At 40.5% G+C, this 23,529-nt stretch overlaps 1 protein-coding gene across 1 annotated transcript; it reads left to right on the top strand.

The window, feature by feature from the left end:
* The first annotated feature begins 3,703 nt into the window (after positions 1-3,703).
* On the top strand, positions 3,704-22,123 carry cacng4b (calcium channel, voltage-dependent, gamma subunit 4b). The gene is made up of 4 exons (XM_056452836.1): positions 3,704-3,926; positions 16,934-17,017; positions 17,097-17,237; positions 20,965-22,123. The coding sequence occupies exons 1-4, from the start codon at positions 3,704-3,706 to the stop codon at positions 21,483-21,485; spliced, it is 969 nt and encodes a 322-aa protein (XP_056308811.1). The 3' UTR covers positions 21,486-22,123.
* Positions 22,124-23,529: the final 1,406 nt, after the last annotated feature.

Genomic DNA, 23,529 nt, shown 5'->3' with positions numbered 1-23,529 from the left:
ACTAATGCCTCATTCACACTAGCAGCGACTTTGTAGCTGCCTGTCGCTCAGCTGGCGACCTGCTGCAAACGCAGGTCTGTATATCACGACTACAACCGGCCTCTGAGCGAGCTGACAGAGGATCATTTGAGCTCGACGGGTGCTCCTATTGGCTGTCGCTCAAGAAAGTCGCTCTTCATTTGCATAACGTTGAAGGATTCTCAACTTTGTCATGACGCTTGACACGCCCACCTGGTCACCAAGAGGGAGGTCGCCGGAAGTCGCTCACTCTCCATTGAAATGAACGGTCGCTTGCCGCTTTGGCGCCGCGAGTCACTTGATAGTTTGAATGAGGCTTAAGAGCTGTAATAGCAGTGTGCAACTATGCCACTAGGGGGCACAAAGGGACAAGATGCGACCAAACAAATATACAGTAGCTGTAAATACCCTGCTACTTGTAAATGAAGATGAAATAACGAAGCAAAGCATTATAATTCCTTCATTAATCATTAAAAACTTGTTAATAAGCTTTATTATCGTTGTAAACTCGTTAAGTGCAATGAGGATTCATTTTGGAAAGTGAAATAAAGGACAACTAAAATGAAAGTACAAACATAAACATATACACAAATAATTAAAGCAGTGTTTTAGCCTAAATATAGCGGGATGTTCAGTGTTTGTTATTCCTGATTATTTCTGTTGGTTAAATCTGATTACATTACAGACATATTTTGGATGTACTATAAATCTGTGTCATTTAATGGTGTTTTAAAATCGTTATTATAGTTTTATTGGCTGCACATTTTATAAATAAATGACCCAACAGAGTGTGGAAACTCTTGATATGTGTATTTTTCTTTAAAGCAGCAGCTACTGTACTTCTGACGATGATGAAATCCTCCATCATCCATCTTTCAGAGCGCTCCTGCTGCTGATTATTGTGTCGTGGGTGATGAAATCATTTCTGATATAAAAGCTCCTTTGGAAAGTTCAGCTAATATATATATGTATATATTCATGTAAGGTATAATTATTACTATATCTGCCTTTAAATTTATTAAATAATGTCTGCATTAAAATCTCCTTTAAGATATCATGACTATTTAATTAGATTAGTGATATTATTTAGACTTGATGCCTATATATATTCAATCATTCATTTTCCTTCGACTTAATCCCTTTATTCATCAGGGTTCGCCACAGTGGAATGAACCGCCAACTATTCCAGTATGTTTTAAGCAGTGGATGCCCTTCCACATGTAACCCAGTACTGGGAAACACCCATACACACTCATTCACACACACACACACACACTCATACACTACAGCCAATTTAGTTCATCCAATTCACCTATAGCGCATGTGTTTGGACTGTGGGGCTATTTCAATAGCTGTAAGCAGGATGAATGTATTAATGTATGATTAGTTAAGTTTAAATATTAATAGTATTACTATTTTCTAGAATAAGAAATGCATTAAATAAATCCTGAAATACGATTTTATATTTTAAAATCTTACATTATATATAGTGCAATTAGTAATATATTAGCTAATAAATGCAACTATTGTAATATATATAGAATAAAAATGTATTTATACAGTATATATGTGGTAAAAAAGTATTATCAGAAATGATCTGGATTTTAGAATTACTGGAGCACTGTATTGACTATACCAGAGATGCCCAGAGTATGGCCTGCGGGCCAAAGTTGGCCCATTGTAACCCTTGATTTGGCCCACTGTCCCATCTGAGAGGAGAATGAGAATGATGGAGAGGGTTGGTGCGAATGCCTTTAACACAGATCGTCATTTATAATTTGACGTAACCTTTTATTGTTTATTTTATTGCTTTCACATATGCAGCTAAATATATTTATACATGCAACATGATGATGATATATGGAAAATATTCACTCACCGGCCACTTTATTGGGTAGACCTGTCCAAATGCTCATTAACGCAAATTTCGAATCACATGGCAGCACCTCAATGCATGTAGACAAGGTCAAGACGATCTGCTGCAGTTCAAACTGAGCATCAGAATGGGGCAGAAAGGGAATTTAAGTGACTTTGAACGTGGCATGGTTGTTGGTGCCAGACGGGCTGCTCTGAGTATTTCAGAAACTGCTGATCTACTGGGATTTTCACGCACAACCATCTCTAGGGTTTACAGAGAATGGTCAGACAGAGGAAATATCCAGTGAGAGGCAGTTCTGTGGGCGCAAATGCCTTGTTGATGCCAGAGGTCAGAGGAGACTGACTGGTTCCAGCTGATAGAAAGGCAACAGTAACTCAAATAAGCACTCGTTGCAAGCGAGGTCTGCAGAAGAGCATCTCTGAACACAAAACACGTCCAACCTTGAGGCGGATGGGCTACAGCAGCAGAAGACCACACCGGGTGCCGCTCCTGTCAGCTAAGAACAGGAAACTGAGGCTACAATTCACACAGGCTTACCAAAACTGGACAATAGAAGATTGGAGAAACGTTGCCTGGTCTGATGGGTCTCCATTTCTGCTGCCACATTCGGATGCTCGGCTCAGAACTTGGCCTCAACAACATGTAAGCATGGATCCATCCTGCCTTGTATCAGCGGTTCAGGCTGGTGGTGGTGGTGTAATGGTGTGGGGGAGATTTTCTTGGCACACTTTGGGTCCATTAGTACCAACTGAGCATTGTGTCAACACCACAGCCTACCTGAGTATTGTTGCTGACCATGTCCATCCCTTTATGAGCACAGTGTCTCCATCTTCTGATGGCTACTTCCAGCAGGATAACGCACCATGTCATAAAGCGTGAATCATCTCAGACTGGTTTCTTGAACATGACAATGAGTTCACTGTACTCAAATGGCCTCCACAGTCACCAGAGCTCAAACCAGTTGAGCACCTTTGGGATGTTGTGGAATGGGAGATTGACATCATGGATGTGCAGCAACTGCGTGATGCTATCATGTCAATATGAAGCAAAATCTCTTAGGAATATTTCCAGTAGCTTGTTGAATCTACGCCACGAAGGATTAAGGCAGATCTGAAGGAAAAGGGGGTCCAACTCGGTACTAGAAGGTGTACCTAATAAAGTGGCCTGTGAGGGTATATTCGCCCTCCTGTGAAATAGTTATTCTTTTTCAAATATTTCCCAAAAGATTCAGGTATTTTTCACAGTATTTCCTATAATATTTTTTCTTCTGGAGAATGTCTTATTTGTTTTATTTCGGCTAGAATAAAAGCAGTTTTTAAAGCCATTTTAAGGTCAATATTATTAGCCCCATCAGTGAAATTTAACAGGAATAATTACTAATAACTCTGACTCCAGTTGTATATTTTAAAAATATTCAATATTATATGTGAATATATTGCGATTCAAGCACGAAACCCCCATCATCATCATCATCATGAAGAAGATGAAGATCTGCATCAGCATCCTCATCCTCTTATTCCTCAGCCCATGTGTGTTTCTCATTGGTTACTGTGGCTGAAGGTGTGGTTTGAACATCGCAACCCCAAATCAAAGGCGTTTTACTTTGCAAAAGAGAGATTTGATTGTAGGCAATGGTGAGCAAAACTCCCAGAAGAGCGTAAAAAAGCGGACGCGTAAAAAAACGCTCACTATATGAACAGCAACATGTGGAGGAGACGCGCTCAAGTTTCCTGACGCATCATGACGCGTGGATTATCGGCGCTCCGGGTGATGTTTTCATTGTGATTATGGTTGTTATGAGTGGACATGGCGTGGTGTGAGCGAGGGATCCAGATGTTGCTGGCCACAGTTGGAGCTTTTGTGGCGTTTAGTCTGATGAGCATCGCGATCGGGACCGATTACTGGCTGTATTCCCGCGCGTACATCTGTAACGCGACCAACGCGAGCGCGGACGAGACGCAGACGCAGCCCAAGAAAGTCCGCGGGGATCTCACGCACTCCGGGCTCTGGAGGATCTGCTGTATCGAGGGTACAGTATGAGCTTTAAGTAACTCCCTAGAGTTGTTTAAAAATGAGGGAAAACTTACTTGTTTTGTGCCGCCTTTTGTCAAGTAGGAGGCTTTTGTTCTTTACGCGCGTCAGAAGTGCGCGCGTTTGACGCTTCCGTCTAGTTACTGTCATTTTCAGAGCGATTACGTGTTAAAAATGAGAATTGATGGGGTAACTTGGTGACTTTTCGGCCACTTGTTAGCTATATCAGACTACTCCCACACTGAACATGTGGTTGTGCACTTGTTTCATGAAAAGCTAAACGCATACTGTAAAAACAAGCTAGCGACAGCTGTGTGGTTGTTTTGTCAGAAATGATCGCTAATTTGAATTGAATGGGAAATACAGAAATACTGAGCAGTTTATTGGGAGTTCAGATTCAATGATTCTGATTTAAAAAAAGACACACACTAATCAGTCAAGTGAGACCCTCAGTAGTAGCCTATACAGTTCAAATGCATACTTCAGTTCAGTCCGTCAGCGTGACGTCACTTTGTCGTCACGACTGAATCGTTGGATCAACTTTTAAAAATTACTTCAGCAATCGACGACGCTGATTAGTTTTAACATTTCACATTGATAAAATGTGTTTTTTTAGTTTTAAACATGAGAATGAGGGAAAAAGAGGGAAAACTTACTTCATTGTGCCGCCTTTTGTCAAGTATGAGGCTTATGCCAGAAGTGCGCGCGTTTGACGCTTCCGTCTAGTTACTGTCATTTTCATGAAATGTGTTAAAAATGAGTATTGATGGGGGAACTTGGTGACTTTCCGGCCACTTGTTAGCTATACGTGACTACTATCTCTAAAAATGTCCACTTGATTAAAAAAAAGCTATTTAGCAACAGATGTGTTGTTGTTTAGTCAGAAGGTACTATTGGGAAATCATTGCTAATTTGAAATGAATGTGAAATACAGAAATACTGTGGAGTTTATTGGGAGTTTCAATGATTCACATCAGTAAATGAGTGAGACCCTAAGTAGTAGCCTATACAGCTCCAATATGCACTTCAGCTCGCTTTGTCAGTGTGACGTCATTTCGTCGTCACAATTGAATAGTTGGATCCACTTAAAAAAATACTTCAACAATTGAGGACACTGATTAGTTTTAACAGTTCACATTGATAAAATGTGTTTTTTTTTTGTTTTAAAGATGAGAATGAGGGAAAAAGAGGGAAAACTTACTTTGTTGTGCCGCCTTTTGTCAATTAGGAGGCTTTTGTTCTTTACTCGTGTCAGAAATGCGCGCGATTGACGCTTCCGTCTAGTTAATGTCATTTTCAGAGCGATTAAATGTGTTAAAAATGAGAATTGATGGGGGAACTCGGTGACTTTCCGGCCTCTAGTCAGCTATACGTGACTACTATCACTGAAAATGTGCACTTCTACAGTTCAAATATATACTTCAGTTCAGTCCGTCAGCATGACGTCATTTCGTCGTCACAATTGAATCGTTGGATCAACTTTAAAAACTTACTTCAGCAATTGACGATGCTAATTAGTTTTGACATTTCACATTGATAAAATGTGTTTTTGCTGTTTTAAGGATAAAAATGAGGGGGGAAAAAGGGGAAACTTACTTCATTGCCGCCTTTTGTCAAGTAGGAGGCTATTGTTTGTTACTCGTGTCAGAAGTGTGCGCGTTTGATACTTCCCGTCTAGTCACTGTCGTTTCCAGAGTGATGAAATGTGTTAAAAATGAAAATTGATGGGGGAACTCTTTGACTTTCCGGCCACTTGTTAGCTATACGTGACTATCACTGAAAATGTGCACTTGATTAAAAAAAAGCTAATTAGCAACAGATGTGTTGTTGTTTAGTTGACTTTAGCATTTGATGTCGCTGTTAAGTTTTGACATTTTACATCGATAAAATGTGTTTTTGTAGTTTTAAAGATGAGAATGAGGGAAAAAAAAGAGGGAAAACTTGCTTCAATGTGCCGCCTTTTGTCAAGGAGGCTTTACACACGTTCGAGTGTACTCAGAAGTGCGCGCATTTGACGCTGTCATCTAGTTACGGTCATTTTCAGAGCGATGAAATGTGTTAAATGGGGTAACTTGGTGACTTTTCGGCCACTTGTTAGCCATATGTGACTACTATCACTGAAACTGTGCACTTGATAAAAAAAAAGTTAATTAGCGACAGATATGTCGTTGTTCAGTCTGAAATGATCGCTAATTTGAAATGAATGGGAAATACAGATATAGTGTACAGCTTGCTCCGTCAGCGTGGCATCATTTCGTCGTCAGTATGCGTGAAGCTCAATGTTATGGTCAGTTTAGGACAGTGCAGGTATGTGGTGAATACTGACTAGGTGTCCACTAGGTGGTGCTAGACATGTAGTGAACTTGGTTGAGTTTTGCGCAAACTTGAAGAATGCAAAATAAACGGCCCATATTATCATGTCCACATTCATTTCATCAACTAGACGTAATTTTTATGCAGTAAACGCAAAGAAAAATGGTTAGATCAATTAAAAAAAAAAATTACGTCAGTATTTGACGACACTTTATTTTTTACATTTTACATTGATAAAAGGTGTATCCGCTTGTTAAGTGTGACGCCACGCGAAGCACTTCCGGGTCCAATCGCTCTATCAAACTGAACTCAACAAATGGTAATAATAAACGTTTACAAAGCTATGTAATGCTTTCGAAAATTACGATCGCATTATATATGTCCATGCCTAATATCCGATGGCCAGAAAGTGATAAATTTTTTATAAATTGGTAAAATTTGTTGTGTACACTATGATTTTACATATAATTTATTTTAATGTGTGATATGACTAAAAATAAGCGAAAAAATGGTCATAAGCAAACATTTTCTCAATTCAAATGAGTAGCGGCTTGGACCCGTAAACAGTATTCCATGGTTTCCGCTATATTCATTCTTCCATGGCGGAGCGCCACGCCAAAATTGATCCCGCCACGGCTACATTAAAGCTTCTTATTCAAAACATTGTCGTGTTTTTTTTTAATAGCGTGTTATCATCGCACCAAAGCGTATTAAAAGGTAAGTGAATTATAACAGAGCGCACTTTTCTGTAACCGTAGTAGTGTTGTGTGCTGTTTGTTTAACTCTTTAAGGTTACGTGCTGACTGACTGACTGACTGGCTGAGTGACAGGTGCGTGATGCGCTAGGCTAGCAAACACGACGTATAGCCATTTCACTTTACTTCAGGACGCATTAATGTCGCTCTGTAGGTCATTCGTAAATATTCCTAGCAAATCTAATAAATGTTGGAGACATACTTGTTACATAAACGCACTAAATCGCACTTCAGCAGCGTTTATTTGAGAGCACGCAAGATCTTCGCTTGAGCAGCGTTTTGTGCATGAGCAGAGGAAATCGGCACGCACGCACAGAGATTCGCATGCTTGTAGGCTATTACATAAATGCGATCTTGAATTGTAATACTGTGCTCACGACATTTGTCATTGAAATAACGCCACAGCTGGAAAAAATCCTAGAGGAAACACTGTATTCCCAGCCTGATCTCACGAGAAAACGTAAGTATTTTACGTTTTGACAGTTTAGTGGCTAATTCGTACGAATTCGTACGAGTTCAGTCGTACGAAATGGTACGATTTTAAAAAGGAGGCGTGGCACCTAACCCCGCCCCTAAACCCAACCGTCATTGGAGGATGAGCAAATCGTACTAAATTGTACGAATTAGATCGTACGAATTAGCCACTAAAAAAAAGTTACGAATTGCCGTGAGATTGTGTTGGTATTCCATACATCACGACTTAACAAGCGGATTTGCAGTGTTAAAAATGAGAATGAGGGAAAACTGGGTGACTTTTGGCACACTTGTTAGCTATACGTGACTAATCGCACACAGAAAATGGGCACATTTTCTACTTAAAAATCTATTTTAAAAACTTTACCAACTTCTCCCCAAATTAAGTTCTTTCAACTTCATTTATTACACTTTTTATTGTTACTCTGTGTAACACATTACTGTCAATTTACTGTTTAAGTTAGAAATACATCATCATACTTCAATAAAACTCTGATGCACCTTCCACATTCACGCGGATTAATTGAATAATAAACTCATTCATTGATTTGTTATTAATGAATTAATAACTCATTAACAGACAGTGTCTCGGATCAGGATCAGTTGTGAAGATGTTGTGTGTTTCTTGAATGGCCAGACTGACGATCAAACTGTCCTCATAAACTCCACTTCATTCATGTCTTCATCGCATCGCAGCCTGTTGCCTGGAAACAATATGTCTGAAATCGCTATGGTAACGTGGCCAGCGTTTAAAAATAGATGAGTCTGTTGCTTCTTATGATTGTCCATAAAGAAGAGATTGTCCATATAGAACCAGACAGACAGACAGACAGACAGACAGACAGACAGAGATAAACAGACAGTGAGATGGATGGATAGATAGATAGACAGACAGACATATACATAGATAGATAGATAGATAGACAGACAGACAGACAGACAGACAGACAGACAGACAGATAGATAGATAGATAGATAGACAGACAGATACATAGATAGATAGATAGATAGATAGATAGATAGATAGACAGACAGACAGACAGACAGACAGACAGACAGACAGACAGACAGACAGATAGATAGATAGATAGATAGATAGATAGATAGACAGACAGACAGACAGACAGACAGACAGACAGACGGACAGGCAGATAGATGGATAGACAGACAGGCAGACAGACAGACAGACAGACAGACAGACAGACAGATAGATAGATAGATAGATAGATAGATAGATAGATAGATAGATAGATAGATAGATAGATAGGCAGAGAAACAATCAGACATACCTACAGACAGACAGACAAACAGTCAATCACACTGGGGTTTGGAGGTTTGTTTGTGTGTGTGTGTGTGTGTGTGTGTGTGTGTGTGTGTGTGTGTGTGTGTGTGTGTGTGTGTGTGTTTGTGTGTGTGTGTGTGTGTGTGTGTTATCTGAGCTGCTTTTCTTGCTGATGTGCTGATCTTCGACTCAGACTGATAACTTCACACACAGACACACACACGCGCACACACACACACACACACACACACGACAGCAGAGAGATTAAATGCCCATCCTTAATTTTCAGTAACGCTTCCGGTAAACCAAAATAACCTTCTAAACGAACGTAAATCAAAAATAAAGCAAATAAAATAAAAAGGATCAAATAAAACAATGAAATTAAATAATAAAAAAAATTCATTCATTCATTCATTTTCTTTTCAGCTTAGTCCCTTTATTAATCCAGGGTCACCACAGCGGAATGAACCGACAACTTATCCAGCATGTTTTTACGCAACAAATGCCCTTCCAGCTGCAACCCATCTCTGGGAAACCATAGGTGAATTGAAGAAGCTAAATAGGCCGTAGTGTATGAGTGTGTGTGTGTGAATGAGTGTGTATGGGTGTTTCCCAGTACTGGCTTGCGGCTGGAAGAGCATCCGCTGTGTAAAACATATGCTGGAATAGTTGGCGGTTTATTCCGCTGTGGTGACCCCTGATAAATAAAGCGACTAAGGAAAGGAAAAGGAATGAATAACAAGGTTAACTAAATAAAACAAATAAATCGAATAAAAACACAAACAATAACAAATCCATACGTTGAGCAAAGTGTGTGTGTATGTGTGTTTCTGGAAGGGAAGAGCTGTCAGTTTTCCAGCGATCTCCACCGATCTGTAATTAAATGCAGCGTCTGAAAGGCCAGTGAGTCTCTAATTAACCACCAGCTTTGACTTCCGCCTCCATCCGCACTCAATAACACACTCATAACCAGCTTTACCTTCACCACACACACACACTCTGTGCTGTTTCTAGTCCAAATATCTACACACTCTTAAAGTAGACCTATTATGCAAAAATCACTTCTATAAGGTGTTTAAACACAGTTGTGTGTCAGCAGTGTGTGAATATAACCAGCCTCAAATGGTAAAAATTGATTAATTCTATGGTTTATAATCAGACTTGATCAAAACAGTCTGCAGAAACACTTTGATTGACATTGTCTTATTGTATGATGTCATCAGAGGGGGAAAGCCCCGCCCACTAGTAACCATCTCTCCCTCATTAGCATAGGACGTTAGTCTTGTTTTTAAATCTGCCACTATGCTGACACACAGCCATTTGTAGCTCCGCCCTCCTCCGAAAAGAGCTCAATCTCATTTGCATTTAAAGCGACAGTCACCAAAACACCACATTTAGGATCAAAGCCTAACATGGTTAGTTAAAGTGAGTTATAAAACATTATTTTGTGTCGTTATTTCTGAAAACAAGACAATATTCTTTAGGTTGTCCAGAAAATGCTTCTTGATTTAAGAATCCTTAGATATTCAGACTAGAAACGAGACTGAAACTCTTAAGTAAGACAGCATTATTTGCAGTGCGCTGAGCATTGGGTGAGAAAAGTCCCGTCTGCTGCTGTATTAAAGCACAATGAAGATGTCAAAGGCATCCTGGGAGACTTTATGTAAATCAGCAGCGGGATCAGACTGAGGTTTCCATGGAGAAGACATGCTCAGCGCTCGGTCAAGACTGATGTCTGATTCTGGCTTTATCAGTCTGGATGCACTTCAACAAACACCTGCTGGAAATCAACATGTTCACGGATCGATACACACACTCTTACTGAGAGGTTCTAGTCTAAACATCTAAACATTCTTAAATCAAGAAGCGTTTTCAGGATGAGGCAAGGCAAGTGTATTTCTATGGCGCATTTCATACACAGTGGCAATTCAAAGTGCTTTACATAAACAGGAATAAAAGAGACAAGTATAAGAACATTCACTCATTCATTTTCTAATCAGCTTAGTCCCTTTATTAATCTGGGGTCGCCACAGCAGAATGAACCGCCAACTTATCCAGCATTTTTACGCAGCGGATGCCCTGCCAGCTGCAACCCATCACTGGAAAACACCTATACACACTCATTCACACACATACACTAAGGTCAATTTAGCTTACCCATTTCACCTATACCGCATGTCTTTGGACTTGTCTTCGGAGCACCCAGAGGAAACACACACCAACATGGGGAGAACATGCAAGCGCCACACAGAAATGCCAACTGGCCCAGCCGGTGCTCGAACCAGCGACCTTCTTGCTGTGAGGCGACAGCGCTACCCACTGTGCCACCGTGACACCCCAATTATAGAATGAATAAAATAAAATTGTATTATAATTATAAATTAGGAAATTACCATGACAGTTTCACAGTTTGGTATTTACCTCAGGCCCACCTACCTAAATTAAGCTTGGTTTTTGTTCGTTCATAAGGAAAAGTTTAAGAAACCCTGCTTTAGATGTATACCTCTATGTTTTGCTGCTGTCATTGTGATACACAGATATAAATATGCTATGTCCTTTAATTAGCCAGACTTATCTGATAGGGTTTATGTAAACTGTGTGTTATTGCTATAACCTTGTGTACATAACAGTTTGATCACACACTGAATAAATGACACTAGCTGTTTGTTCAGACTACTTAATTAAAATAAGCTGAGACATGTGAAAAATACGTTTTTTTGGTGGAGGACAACTTAATTGATTTATGTTCAATCCAGTGAAATTTGTAGAAACTATAAATTAACTTAATTCCTTCATGTTGTCAGTGTGTGGAACACAGCATTTTTACAATGCAGTAAGAGTTAAATGGGGAGGACATCTGTCGGCCATCTTTGCATGTGTGTGTGTGTGTGTGTGCTTCAAATGTATTCTATCCAATATTGTACATTAGGGCTATTCAAATGGCGGCCCACGGGCCACATGCGGCCCAGAATCAACCTGCGAGTGGCCCAGCCCATAGATAATAAGTTAATATATATTTATTCATAAATTGTTATTTAATATAAGCGCGGTCCGCTTGTAGAGTGTAAAGCGCGCCTGAGCCCGAAACTGAAGATGAGACGTGACTTTTAAGGGACTGATTTATTAATCGTTCTTACTGTTTAATGAACACAAACTGTCGTAGATTATTAAAGACGCAAACCCCTCACTGCACCACAGCTGCACCTTCAGCAAACCTCCTAAGTCCTGCAGTATGCAGACTTTATGATTGTTTATGAGTGCCAAAATTGGCTGATCTGTTCGGCGAAATATCTGACTGCGTGTCACTGCATCTCAAACGACTAATATGATATAAAGAAATCTCCTCTGTGCTGAGCGAGAGCGCTTCTCTACTTAACCGCGCATCATCGATGATGTAAGCGTGCTCAGGCCCATATGCAATGTGAGTGCGGGCCGTCGAAGAAGACGGAAGGGGGAACAAGAGTGCTTTGGCCCGGTTCAAGGCAACTGTACATGGTGTGAGTACGCCCTCAGATTCTGTTAATTCAGCTCTTTATTTCAATAAATTTGTTTGTGTTGGTTTTAAAATTTGTCATTACGAGCTATTTTAGCTTTGCCGCTAAAATGACTGGCCTAGCTAACCTTCTTGGTTTGACAATCTGGCCCAACTGAATTTGTAACTATATAGCCCTGTTGTACATAGAGTTAAAACTAACAAGGCTTTGACGATGAAGAGACATAAACATGATAATCATAACCAGACTTTTGGCTGAGCCTCTGAGGCATATGCTGTAAAGGCTCCGCCCTCTTCTGGAAAAAGGGGGAGGGGAGCAGGAGCTCATTTGCATTTAAGGAGACACACACAGCACAGTTTTTGCTTTCACTCAAAACTGGGCATCTACAGCATGATATAATGCATGATTTAGCTAAAACTTCCCTGATTCATTCTAGGGTATACATTTGCGAGTTTTTATTGCAGAGATTTAAACACAACACAAAAAATCTGAAAATAACAACATGATAGTTTGAAAAACAACAACAACAAAAACAATATAAATATATGAGCAATATCACACGAGTAGCAGTGAGATATGGCTGTAAATCGGCACTGGTGAGAGGCGTGCGTTGGCTCGAGGCCGCAGAGCGAATGTCTTACTGCTCCACCAGTGATGATATGCAGCCATATTGAACTGCTACAATTGTGATATTGTGTTTATACAACAGTTCAACAGCATAATCGTGTGTATATATAAAAGAAAATCAAACACGGAGAGTCTCAAAACCCTTTTGTACGAGGAACTACTTTCTTCCGCCATTCATTCACATCTGCAGCTGACGTCAGAACAGCAGAAGCCTTTACTAACTCACCAACATCACTTCAGAGCTAGTGTTTGAATGATTCTCTAGCGTAATGTCTAATGTGATGACAAAACAGCTGATTCTGCTCACATTTTAAGATTATAAGGCTGAACGGCATGAAATGCCATCAGTCTACAGAGATTTCCCAGCATTTCTCTGTTGCAATCAGGAGATCACAATAATTAACCCTGAAAAACTCAAAGCAAAGCAAACACTAGCAGATTACTATGGTATAAATACAGCACTACAACACACAAAAGAGAGAGATCAACCTAGTGTCACTGACCTGTTTTATAATGACTTGATCAGCTGTAGTTTGAAACTTACGCTGAGTTTTTCTCCACTAAGGGCTTATTATGCTGTCTCTGTCGCCATCTTGTGGCGGAACGTCAACCGTTTTTGCTCTGCTCAGTATGACAAGCGGATGACTGCCAACAAGCTAAATCTCTGAAATTATAAATATTTAAAATAGGCACTGTCCTTATAAATAAACATTCTCACCTAAAAAGCCTCAATAGTACATTATGTTGTCCAACAGCTGCAATATTAGCCAAACTGTAGTGAGTTTATTGATCTGCTGTCACTCTATGTTGAGCGGAGTAATACAGAAGAGTGAAGAGGCTGTACGAGTGCTGTTACTGCAGAATATCGCACGGATATCAGCCAATCAGATTCAAGAACCAGACAGAACTGTTGTATAATTATATACATGCTACTAATAATGCAACAGTACCACAAAGAACAGATTTAACACATTTAAAAATTAAGATTATTAATTATTTTTTATTATTAATAATAAAAGATCATTAATTTTAAGAGTTTATGTCTATAACAGATCTGTGTCAAAATAATTTAGTGTTAAAATATAAACAGTTCTACGTAAAGGTTTTTCACTGAGGGTTTTTTCTTCCTCTTTTACAATGACTAGACTAGAAACCACATGGCCCACTTTCTCAGACCTATTTAATACTAATTAATTTGCTCCTTTTTTAACACTAGACCCAATTAATGGCATGCTGGGCCACACAAAAGCTGTGTCACAGGGAGTAAACTCCATCTGGAGACTGACAGAGACAGGGACGTTTGCTGTGGGACACTTTATGATGGATGTTAAGACCTGTTAAACACATTTGGCTTAAAGTCATCATACGATACAATTAACCTATTTAATCTGTGCTATCTGTGCTAGTGTTGGACTGTGGGGGAAACCGGAGCACTCGGAGGAAAGCCACGCCAATACGGGGAGAACATGCAAACTCCATACAGAAATGCCAACTGAGCCAGCCGGGACTCGAACCAATGACCTTCTTGCTGTGAGGCAACAGTGCTAACCACTGAGCCACCATGCTGCCCTCTGATTTTTTTGTACTCCATATTCCCTAGCATTGAAGAATAGAGAAGAAGGCAGGGTCTCAAGCCACCTTAAAAAATTGTAAAAAAAAAAGTTCCACCAGTCTTGTCCTTTGTTTACGTACTGCAGAAAATTGGTAATTTGCTGGTAATTTTCCAGAAATGGCTGTAAATTACTCTTCTAATTTTTATATGTACATAGTAGTGCTTGTTTTTAGTGATTAAGGGGTGTGGCCATCAGGCCTTTAGAGTTGGGCGAGAGTTCAATAGGGCGGGGCTATCATTCCTTTAAGGCGGGGCCATCACTCCTTTAGGGCAGGGCTACAGTCATTTACGGCGTGGTTATCAGTAATTTAAAATGTGCAATCAGTCATTTAAGGCAGGGTCATCAGTAATTTAGGACAGGGCATCAGTTCAACAGGGTGGGGCTAGTAATCCAGGCTATCAGTCATTTAGGGCGGAGCAATCAGTCATTTAAGGCAGGGCTATCTGTAATTTAGGGCATGGCATTAGTACAACAGGAAGAGACTATCAGTCATTTAGGGCAAGGCTATCAGTCATTTAGGGGTGGGACTATCAGTCCCTTAGGGCAGGGCTATCAGTCATTTAGGGGTGGGACTATCAGTCCTTTAAGGCAGGGCTATCAGTCATTTTGGGGTGGGACTATCAGTCATTTAGAGCAGGGCTATTAGTCATTAAGGGGTGGGACTATCAGTCATTTAGGGTAGAGCTATCAGTCATTTAGGGCAGGGCTATCAGTCCTTTAGGGGTGGGACTATCAGTCATTTAGGGCAGGGCTATCAGTCCTTTAGGGGTGGGACTTTCAGTCATTTATGGTGGGGCTATCAGTCAGTTAGGACATGGCTATCAGCATAGGCGTTGCTAGGCCTATTTTAGCGAGGCTGTAGCCCCCCTATATTTCTACTCAGCGCCCCTAAAACTTTTGCGATTAGCTCATAAACTGTACACTAAATTATCACCTCAGTGCCCTTTAAATTTGAAATGAAAACGGCGGCAGAATTCGGCTCTTCCACGTCTTTTGTTTTCTTTTGATCAGCAAACCACAGTCGTGGACAGCGAGAGAATTATAAATATTATAATTTTTATAAATTAAATATATTATTTATTAAAATAATATTTATAAATTATAATTATATAAATATTATTATTGTTATAATATCTGCTTATTTGCAGTTCTTTGATATAGATAACCTTGTATCACCTGTATCCCGATGTCACGTAGGAGCAGTCGGGTTTTCTCTGCGTTCATCTCATCAGCTCAGCTATTTCCTCTAGCGAAAAATGTAACTCTTAATGAACATTTCGCTATTTTTATTTCAAAATGAACTACCAATATTAAACTCTTTACAGTTCGTGTGGCATTAACTATACCATACAGTCTTGCACAGAAATGATCAAACAGTGACAGAAGCACTTAGAGAATGTACTCGTTATAACTGTCACTGACAGAGACTGAAACACCAAGTGTTGTCTTGTATTAAAAATACTTCTTATTTATTATTATCATTCAGATCGTGAAATATGTGATTATAGTTTAAAAATATATACTTATATATATGTCATTTAATTGGAAAAGTGGCAGTTTATTTATTTAATACATACAAACAAAATATGCACTTGAATATAGAAAGTATATAGAAATATACTACAGTCAACAGGTGATATTGCTCAACAGATATTGCTCATATATTCATATTGTTTTTGACTGGCTCGTAAAAAACTAAGGGCCACAGGGTAAATCTGCTCTTCTTCTTGGCTTTGTGGCTGTTCAAGACGACGACAAGGTTTGTTTGAGCCCGAGTCGACCATGGCTCGTTATTATATGTATATGTATTTCCGCTGTAATCTCTCGGCTGTATTTTAAACATGGCGGGTTTTTTGTTTTCATTCTGGCTTGTTGCGTAAGCGAATGACGTATCTCTGTAAACCAATAGCATTCAGCTGCGCTTCTAGCTCCGCCTTTTGGTACCCTTTCTAATGTTTGGTACCCTTTCGAAAGGGTGGCGAAAAAGTGGTACGGTTCAGTTCGGTACGCATTTTGACAGTGGAAACAGCCATAAAAGCGTACCAAACCGAACCGTACCGTACCGTACCACTCAGTGGAAACGGGCCATTAGGGCATGACTTAGTCCATTTGTCGATCTTCTTTCATTTCGTTAGCAACACCCATCTTCCAACAATCCAATCGATTCCCAAAGGATGAAATTGTGCACCGTCCTTTCTCATTTCAGGATGGTTTCAAGTGGATAGAGGAAAAAGGACAATCTTAACTTCCGTTTCATCTCGACTTAACTTAAAAATCAGTTTCTAAACAAATCTCTGAGGCAGATTTTGAGCATGCGCCTGCTGCTTCAAAACAGAACAAATACCCATCACATCCAGTGTGTTTTTTACAACTGTATCTGATCTTATGCTTTGTGATTTGCATATACTTCCAAATCCTCACTCAAATCCCTAATCATACTTTTGTAGGTCTCAACAAAGGAAGCTGCTACCGAATCAATCATTTCCCAGATGATAATGATTATGACACAGACAGCTCTGAGTATCTCTTACGTGAGTGACTTTCTTTTCTGACATATTACAGTGTTGCTGTCTACATCTGAGTGTTAAAGCAGTGTTTGTGTGTGAACAGGTATTGTGCGGGCCTCCAGTGTGTTCCCCCTCCTCAGTACCATCCTGCTGTTGTTGGGCGGGTTGTGTGTTGGAATAGGACGCATCTACAGCAAGAGAAACAACATATTGCTCAGCGCTGGGATACTGTTTGTGGCAGCAGGTAAACCTCGCAACACCTGAACACCTGCTAACATGGTCATAGTGTAAATATGTTTTTCTTAATTAAGAGTTTCTGTCTTGTTTTGAGTCCAAATTTTCTAAAAATTCTTAAATCAAGAAGCATTTTCTAGACAAGCAAAACATTGTCTTGTTTACTGAACACGAAGCGAAAACAAGATTATTTTGCTTACCCCATTGTCAAATTATTTTGCTTGTTTTAAGGCAAAACAAGAACGATTTTTAAAGTAAGAGAAGCAATTTTTGCAGTGCAGTGGCCTTTCCACCCACTTCTGACCCTCCCAACACCATTACCAAATGCAGTTTGTTCACTGAATATATTGAGAATATATTAATCCCTGCTCTGATAGTCGAACTCATCCCTGACGTTACTGGCAGGTGCACTGGAACTGAGTGGGCGAAGGCTGCCCAATTTTCTTTAGCTGTTACGCAAGTGAATTTAGTGGGTTGATATGGCTTGTACTAAAAGGGCCCACTCTCTATGGGCTCTCTGATTGTGGAAAATACTTGAGTAAAAGCAGCACGTCATTCCCTCCCTAGATGCAGTAACACCAGCTGTTGACTATTACAAATACACATCAGCATGTCTGTCATATGAGAAAGGTCAAAATCCACTCATAAACAAAGGAGGTTATAATACTCAGGAAAAGCTAACCATTCCCAATCATCTCATTAGAAATGTGCGGCATATGGTACATTTTCCTACAGGGAAGTGGCTAATGGGACTATGTTAATGTATTGGAAGCTAGCTAGAGGAGTTATGGAGGAAAACCTCACTCTCCAGGCATTGAGGCATGCTTGCTAGCATTTCCACCAATGATGGTTTAAATCCCACTTGGTACAAACAGGAACAGTTAGACTGGTGACTGGATGGGAGTGACAATTAAAGAGGGTGAGTGGAACCAAGCAACTAAACCTTATTCTCTTGGTTTTGAGGGGCACAATCATACTAGATGTTTTGCACATTCTCTTTAATGCTGGCTGGTGCTTGTTTGGTACCACTGAGAATGATGGAACCATTATATTTGGTGCCGTGACCCGGAGGAGAGTGAGGTTTGAATAGGGTGAGTGAAACAGAATCATGCAAGTAAACCTCATTCCCTTGATTTTGAGAGGCACACAGATGCTAGAAGCTTCAGGTATTGCCTTTCATGTTGGCTGGTGCTTGTTTGGTACCCCTCAGAGTAACATAGGTTGGAACCATTATATTTGGTGCCGTGACCCGGAGGAGAGTGAGGTTTAAATAGGGTGAGTGAAACAGAATCAAGCAAGTAAACCTCATTCCCTTGGTTTTGAGAGGCACACAGATGCTAGAAGTTTCCCATATTGCCTTTCACGTTGGCTGGTTTTTGTTTGGTACCACTAAGAGTAATGTAGGTTGGAGCCATTGTATTTGGTGCCGTGACCCAGATGGGAGTGAGGTGTAAATAGGGTGAGTGAAACAGAATTACGCAAGTAAACCTTATTCCCTTGGTTTTGAAAGGCACCCTGATGCTAGAAGTTTCACACATTGCCTCTCAAGCTAGTTGGTCCTTGTCCAGTATCACTCAGAGAGATGTGGGATAGAACCATTATATTTGGTGCCGTGACCCGGTATGGGAGTGAGGTTTAAAGTGAGTGAGGGACGCAGAATTAATACACATTGATACTGGAGGTTTCGCACATTGAAAGCTTCACCTGTAAACCTCACTCCTCTGGCCTCAAGATGCATGCTATTAACTCATCCCAGAGTCTGCAGCCCTACCTTGTGGTTGTTAGCTTGTTGCCTCAATGCTGGTTGGCACTGGTGTTAGGTTTAAGAGAGGCAGGTTAGTATGAGTTGTGCAGGTAAAGTTCATTCTTCATAACTCAAAAAGGCACACTAGCAATTGATGCTTGAGGCTGCAATCATTAGTCTCCCATGCTGCTTAATCCTGGTTCAAATCCCAATATGAGTGATGCAAGTTGTTATAGTTACATTGGTGCCTTGACTTAGGTTATACCTGCCAACAGTCCCATTTTTCCCGGGAGTCTCCCGTATTTTAAACCCATCTTCCGCCCATCTCCCGTATTGTCTCCCGGAAAACTCCTGGAATTCCACATTCCCCCCACCCCCGCTTCTTGGCTTTTTGGTACAGTCCAGCTAGCTTTTTGGTACAGTCCCCATGCGCAACGAACCCAACGTGCAGCCATCTTCATACCCACTCTCCGCTCTTCTGTTCACGTGTACCTCCCCCCCAACCCCTTAGGATGGAGTGAGAATTTGGGGTGCATATAAAAGCCAATTCACACCGCACAGACAAACGCTAACAAACAAGTCTGTTGGATCAGTGTGTTACCCTGTCGGCATCTGTTGCCATTGGTCGGAGTTTCTTTTCATCTGCCTAAACATGTTTAATAAATAAAAAAAAACCTGTGCATTTATGAAGTGTGCCTCACACAGGTGAGTGGGCTTGACAAACCACCCGTAGCAACACTCTTCTCACTATAAACACACACACCCTCTTTACTCTAGCATCTAATTCTCTGAGCACTAACAGTTCCTTAGTATCATTAGCACTTCTTGTGTGTATTGCCTCTTCTTGTTCAATCACAGTATGCCTCCCTAAATTTGTCACTTTGGACAAAAGTGTCTACTGAATGACTAAATGTAAAATGTAATCTGCATTTATTGGATTGTGGAACGCCAGCACCGTGAGATATGACTCTCCAACAAACGTCAACATTCTAAATACAATGGCCAACATGTCTGATGGTGTTTGTTGGCATTTGTCTGTGTGGTGTGAATTGGCCTTAACAGACTGAAGCTAGCCAGAGCTGTTCAGTTCAGGCAAACCTTACTTCCCTGGTTTTAGGAGGCATGCTGGTGACAGATACAAGAGATTGCAGTCTTAAGTCTCTCATTGACTAAGTGATAATGGTTCGGATCCCAATAAGAATGGAAAAAAAGAAATGAAAAGTATATTTGTGACATGGCCAAGTAGTAGTATTGAGTATAGGGTGGAAGAGAGTGCAGCTTAATCACTTCCCCCACCACAACTGCTGGTACAGGAACTCAAAACTGCTAGTCCAAATCACTAACCATTAGGCCACGATTGGCCATTAGGCTTAGAAAGACAGAGACAAGCTATTAAGATAATTACTCACTCCTGACATAGAGAGGCACACTAGCAACTGGAGCCTGCAGGATTTAGTCTCCTCTGCATGGTGATACTGGTCCAAATACGAAAAGAGTGACGTGAACAGAAAGAGTTACATTAGTGGTGTGATATGAGGTAATGGTAAGGTTTAGGAGGGTGAGTGTAACTGAGGCAAGCTAGTAAGATCTGTGCAGGTAAAACTCAACTCCTCTAACACTAGCAACTGATGTTAGAGGCAGGGGAATCTTCGGTGAAGAATTCCCATGCTGGTTGACACTAGGCAAGGGCCGGCTTAAGATTCTGAAGGTATGAAAACCTTGGATAAAAATATCACGGTTTCACAGTATCACGGTATTGTGATTACTGCTCCAAAGTAAGTTCTTTTTAGGTTGCTTTCACGTTGTTTTGGCGTGGATCTGAACGCGATTGCTGGATTCACATATGCCAAACAAACCGCCCTAACTAGGGAAACGTGCCAGGTTCTGAAACAAAAGTCTAGGTGTGAAAGCACCCTTAAATGTCTGGGTAAAAAAACAACAACTATTATGTTATGTTACTTATAATGGCATCTGCTTGTTTTGTTTCTGGCAGGTTTGAGCAACATCATTGGGATAATTGTCTACATCTCCAGCAATGCCGGTGACCCCAGCGACAAAAGAGACGAGGACAAGAAGAATCAGTATAACTATGGTTGGTCGTTCTACTTTGGAGCACTCTCTTTCATTGTGGCCGAGGCGGTGGCCGTTCTGGCAGTCAACATCTACATCGAGAAGAATAAAGAAGTGAGGTTTAAAGCACGGCGTGAGTTCGTTAAGTCTACCTCGTCCTCTTCGCCATATTCCCGCATTCCCAGCTTTCGCTTTCGTCGACGGCACTCGCGGTCCAGTTCGCGCTCCACAGAAGCATCCCGTGAGGCGTCACCTGTGGGCATGAAAATGATAAGCTCAGTACCTGTAGGAGAGATCAACATGTACACATTGACGAGAGACCCCCTTAAATCAGGCACGGATAGTTCCTACAGTCCAGATCATGATTCTGGATTCCTCCAAGTGCACAACTGCTTTCCAAAAGACCTTAATGATGGTGCCAACAGGAGGACAACACCTGTATGAGGGTACCAATTGGAACTGAAGAGATAAAGGCCATATTAAATGGATAGCCATCTGGGGATAAGTGGCAGATCTCTCATTGGTGAAAGAGAACCACTGTGTTAAGAAGGAAAGATTTGATCTCGCCTTTCAACAACTACTCTTGTGTGTCTCCACACAATCTCTCAGAAACGCACATCTCTAATCAAAGGGCAAGACACGCAAATGTAAAATGGATGGTCTTCGGGATATTGAGAACTTTAAGTAAGCCAATCCCTTGGTTGATAAATATTGTGTTGTCTGTCAGTACAGTGCCATATTCTCGGTGTATACCAATATGATAATGACTCTCACACTTTGAGATGGTGCTAATGCAGGCTCACAGCTGAAGCCTTCTCATCGTTGTGTGTTCAGTGCAGACCGGAGTTGAATACTGAACACCCTTGTTTGTTTGTATCATATGTCTGTAGCCACAGTTGTCTATCCCTATTCAGTGCGCCTATCATCTTGGCAGTGCCAACTGCTCAAACTTGATCTGGAGCCACTTTGCAACACAGTGCAAGACTCTATTCCTATGTTTTTGTTGTTGTACAACTAGAAGTATCACTAAATAATCACGGGTACAGTCTAGTTTAGGATGTTACGACTACTAATTGTATATAAACACCCTGCTGAAAAGACAAGATTGGATTTTCATAACTGGCCTGGTGCTTCTTTTCTATCCGGTGGATGACTTTATCAGCAAAACTTGTCCAAGGAAGTCTTACTGGTTAAAGTTAGCACAAAGTTACGTCTACAACCCATTTTACTTTTGTCATGCAACACATTTATGATTGGAAATGTAAACCTGGCCTTGACATTGTGAAAAGAGTGGATAGAGAGACAAGATTGGATTTTCATAACTAGCCTGGTGCTTCTTTTCAATCCGGTGGACGACTTTATCAGCAAAACTTGTCCAAGGAAGTCTTACTGGTTAAAGTTAGCACAAAATTACATTTAGGACTTGTTTTGCTTTTGCTGTGCAACGTATTTATGATTGAAATTGTAAGCCTGGCTTTGACATTGTTGATAGAAAGACAAGATTGGATTTTCATAACTGGCCTGGTGCTTCTTTTCTATCCGGTGGATGACTTTATCAGCAAAACTTGTCCAAGGAAGTCTTACTGGTTAAAGTTAGCACAAAATTACGTCTACAACCCATTTTACTTTTGTTGTGCAACATATTTATGATTGAGAACGTAAGCCTTGACAGTGTGGATCGAGTATGAGTCATGCCAGACCAGTGGGTGAAACATGCATGACTATGGTGATCGGTCAAAAGAAAAAAATGTCTCAGATGCCTTTTTCAAAAGAATCCAAATACAGTGAAGGGTTATGAAGGCTTTTTTCTCCACATGCACTGATGACTCATGGGCAGCACGATGGCTCGGTGGGAAGCAATGCTGCCTTCCAACAAGAAGGTCTTTAGTTCGAGCATGTTTTCCCTTTGTCTGCGTGGGTTCCCTCTTTGTTCTCTGTGCCTCCCTCTACCACTATCCAGAAACAAGTAGCATAGGTGGATTGATGATGCCAAATTGACTATAGGTGTGAATGGGTGCGTGTGAAAGCACTGCAATAGACCTGCCTGTGACCTGATATTCAGTTTTTCCCCTTCAACCACACAAAGGAAAAAGATCCCAAATTATTTAGTGCACAGTGTTTTGCCGCTGTTGCCCATAGAGAAGAATGAAAATACAAGCAAATGACATATGAGATGATGGTCATATTTGGAATTTACATATGTTAATGTATGTAATGTATGCAACATATATTTAAAAATATTGTTGAAATGGCCACTTGCATATTAATTTTTTTCAACCATTGTAATAACTAATATGTACATATATGTTCCAATGTGTTATAATATAGAATCAGTGTTGGGCAGGCTACTTGAAAAATGTAGTGAGCTAAGCTATTAGCTACACTACTTAAAATGTAGCTTAACTACATTAAAAGCTACACCCTGGGAAATGTAGCAAGCTAAGCTAAAAGCTACTTTGCAAACGCAGCTTTTTGCAATTTTCGTTTT

This window comes from Danio aesculapii, chromosome 3 (genome assembly GCF_903798145.1).
Source record: "Danio aesculapii chromosome 3, fDanAes4.1, whole genome shotgun sequence".
Classification (NCBI taxonomy): Eukaryota; Metazoa; Chordata; class Actinopteri; order Cypriniformes; family Danionidae; genus Danio; species Danio aesculapii.
The sequence above is the reverse complement of the archived record's forward strand: the minus strand, read 5'-3'. Positions and strand labels throughout refer to the sequence as shown.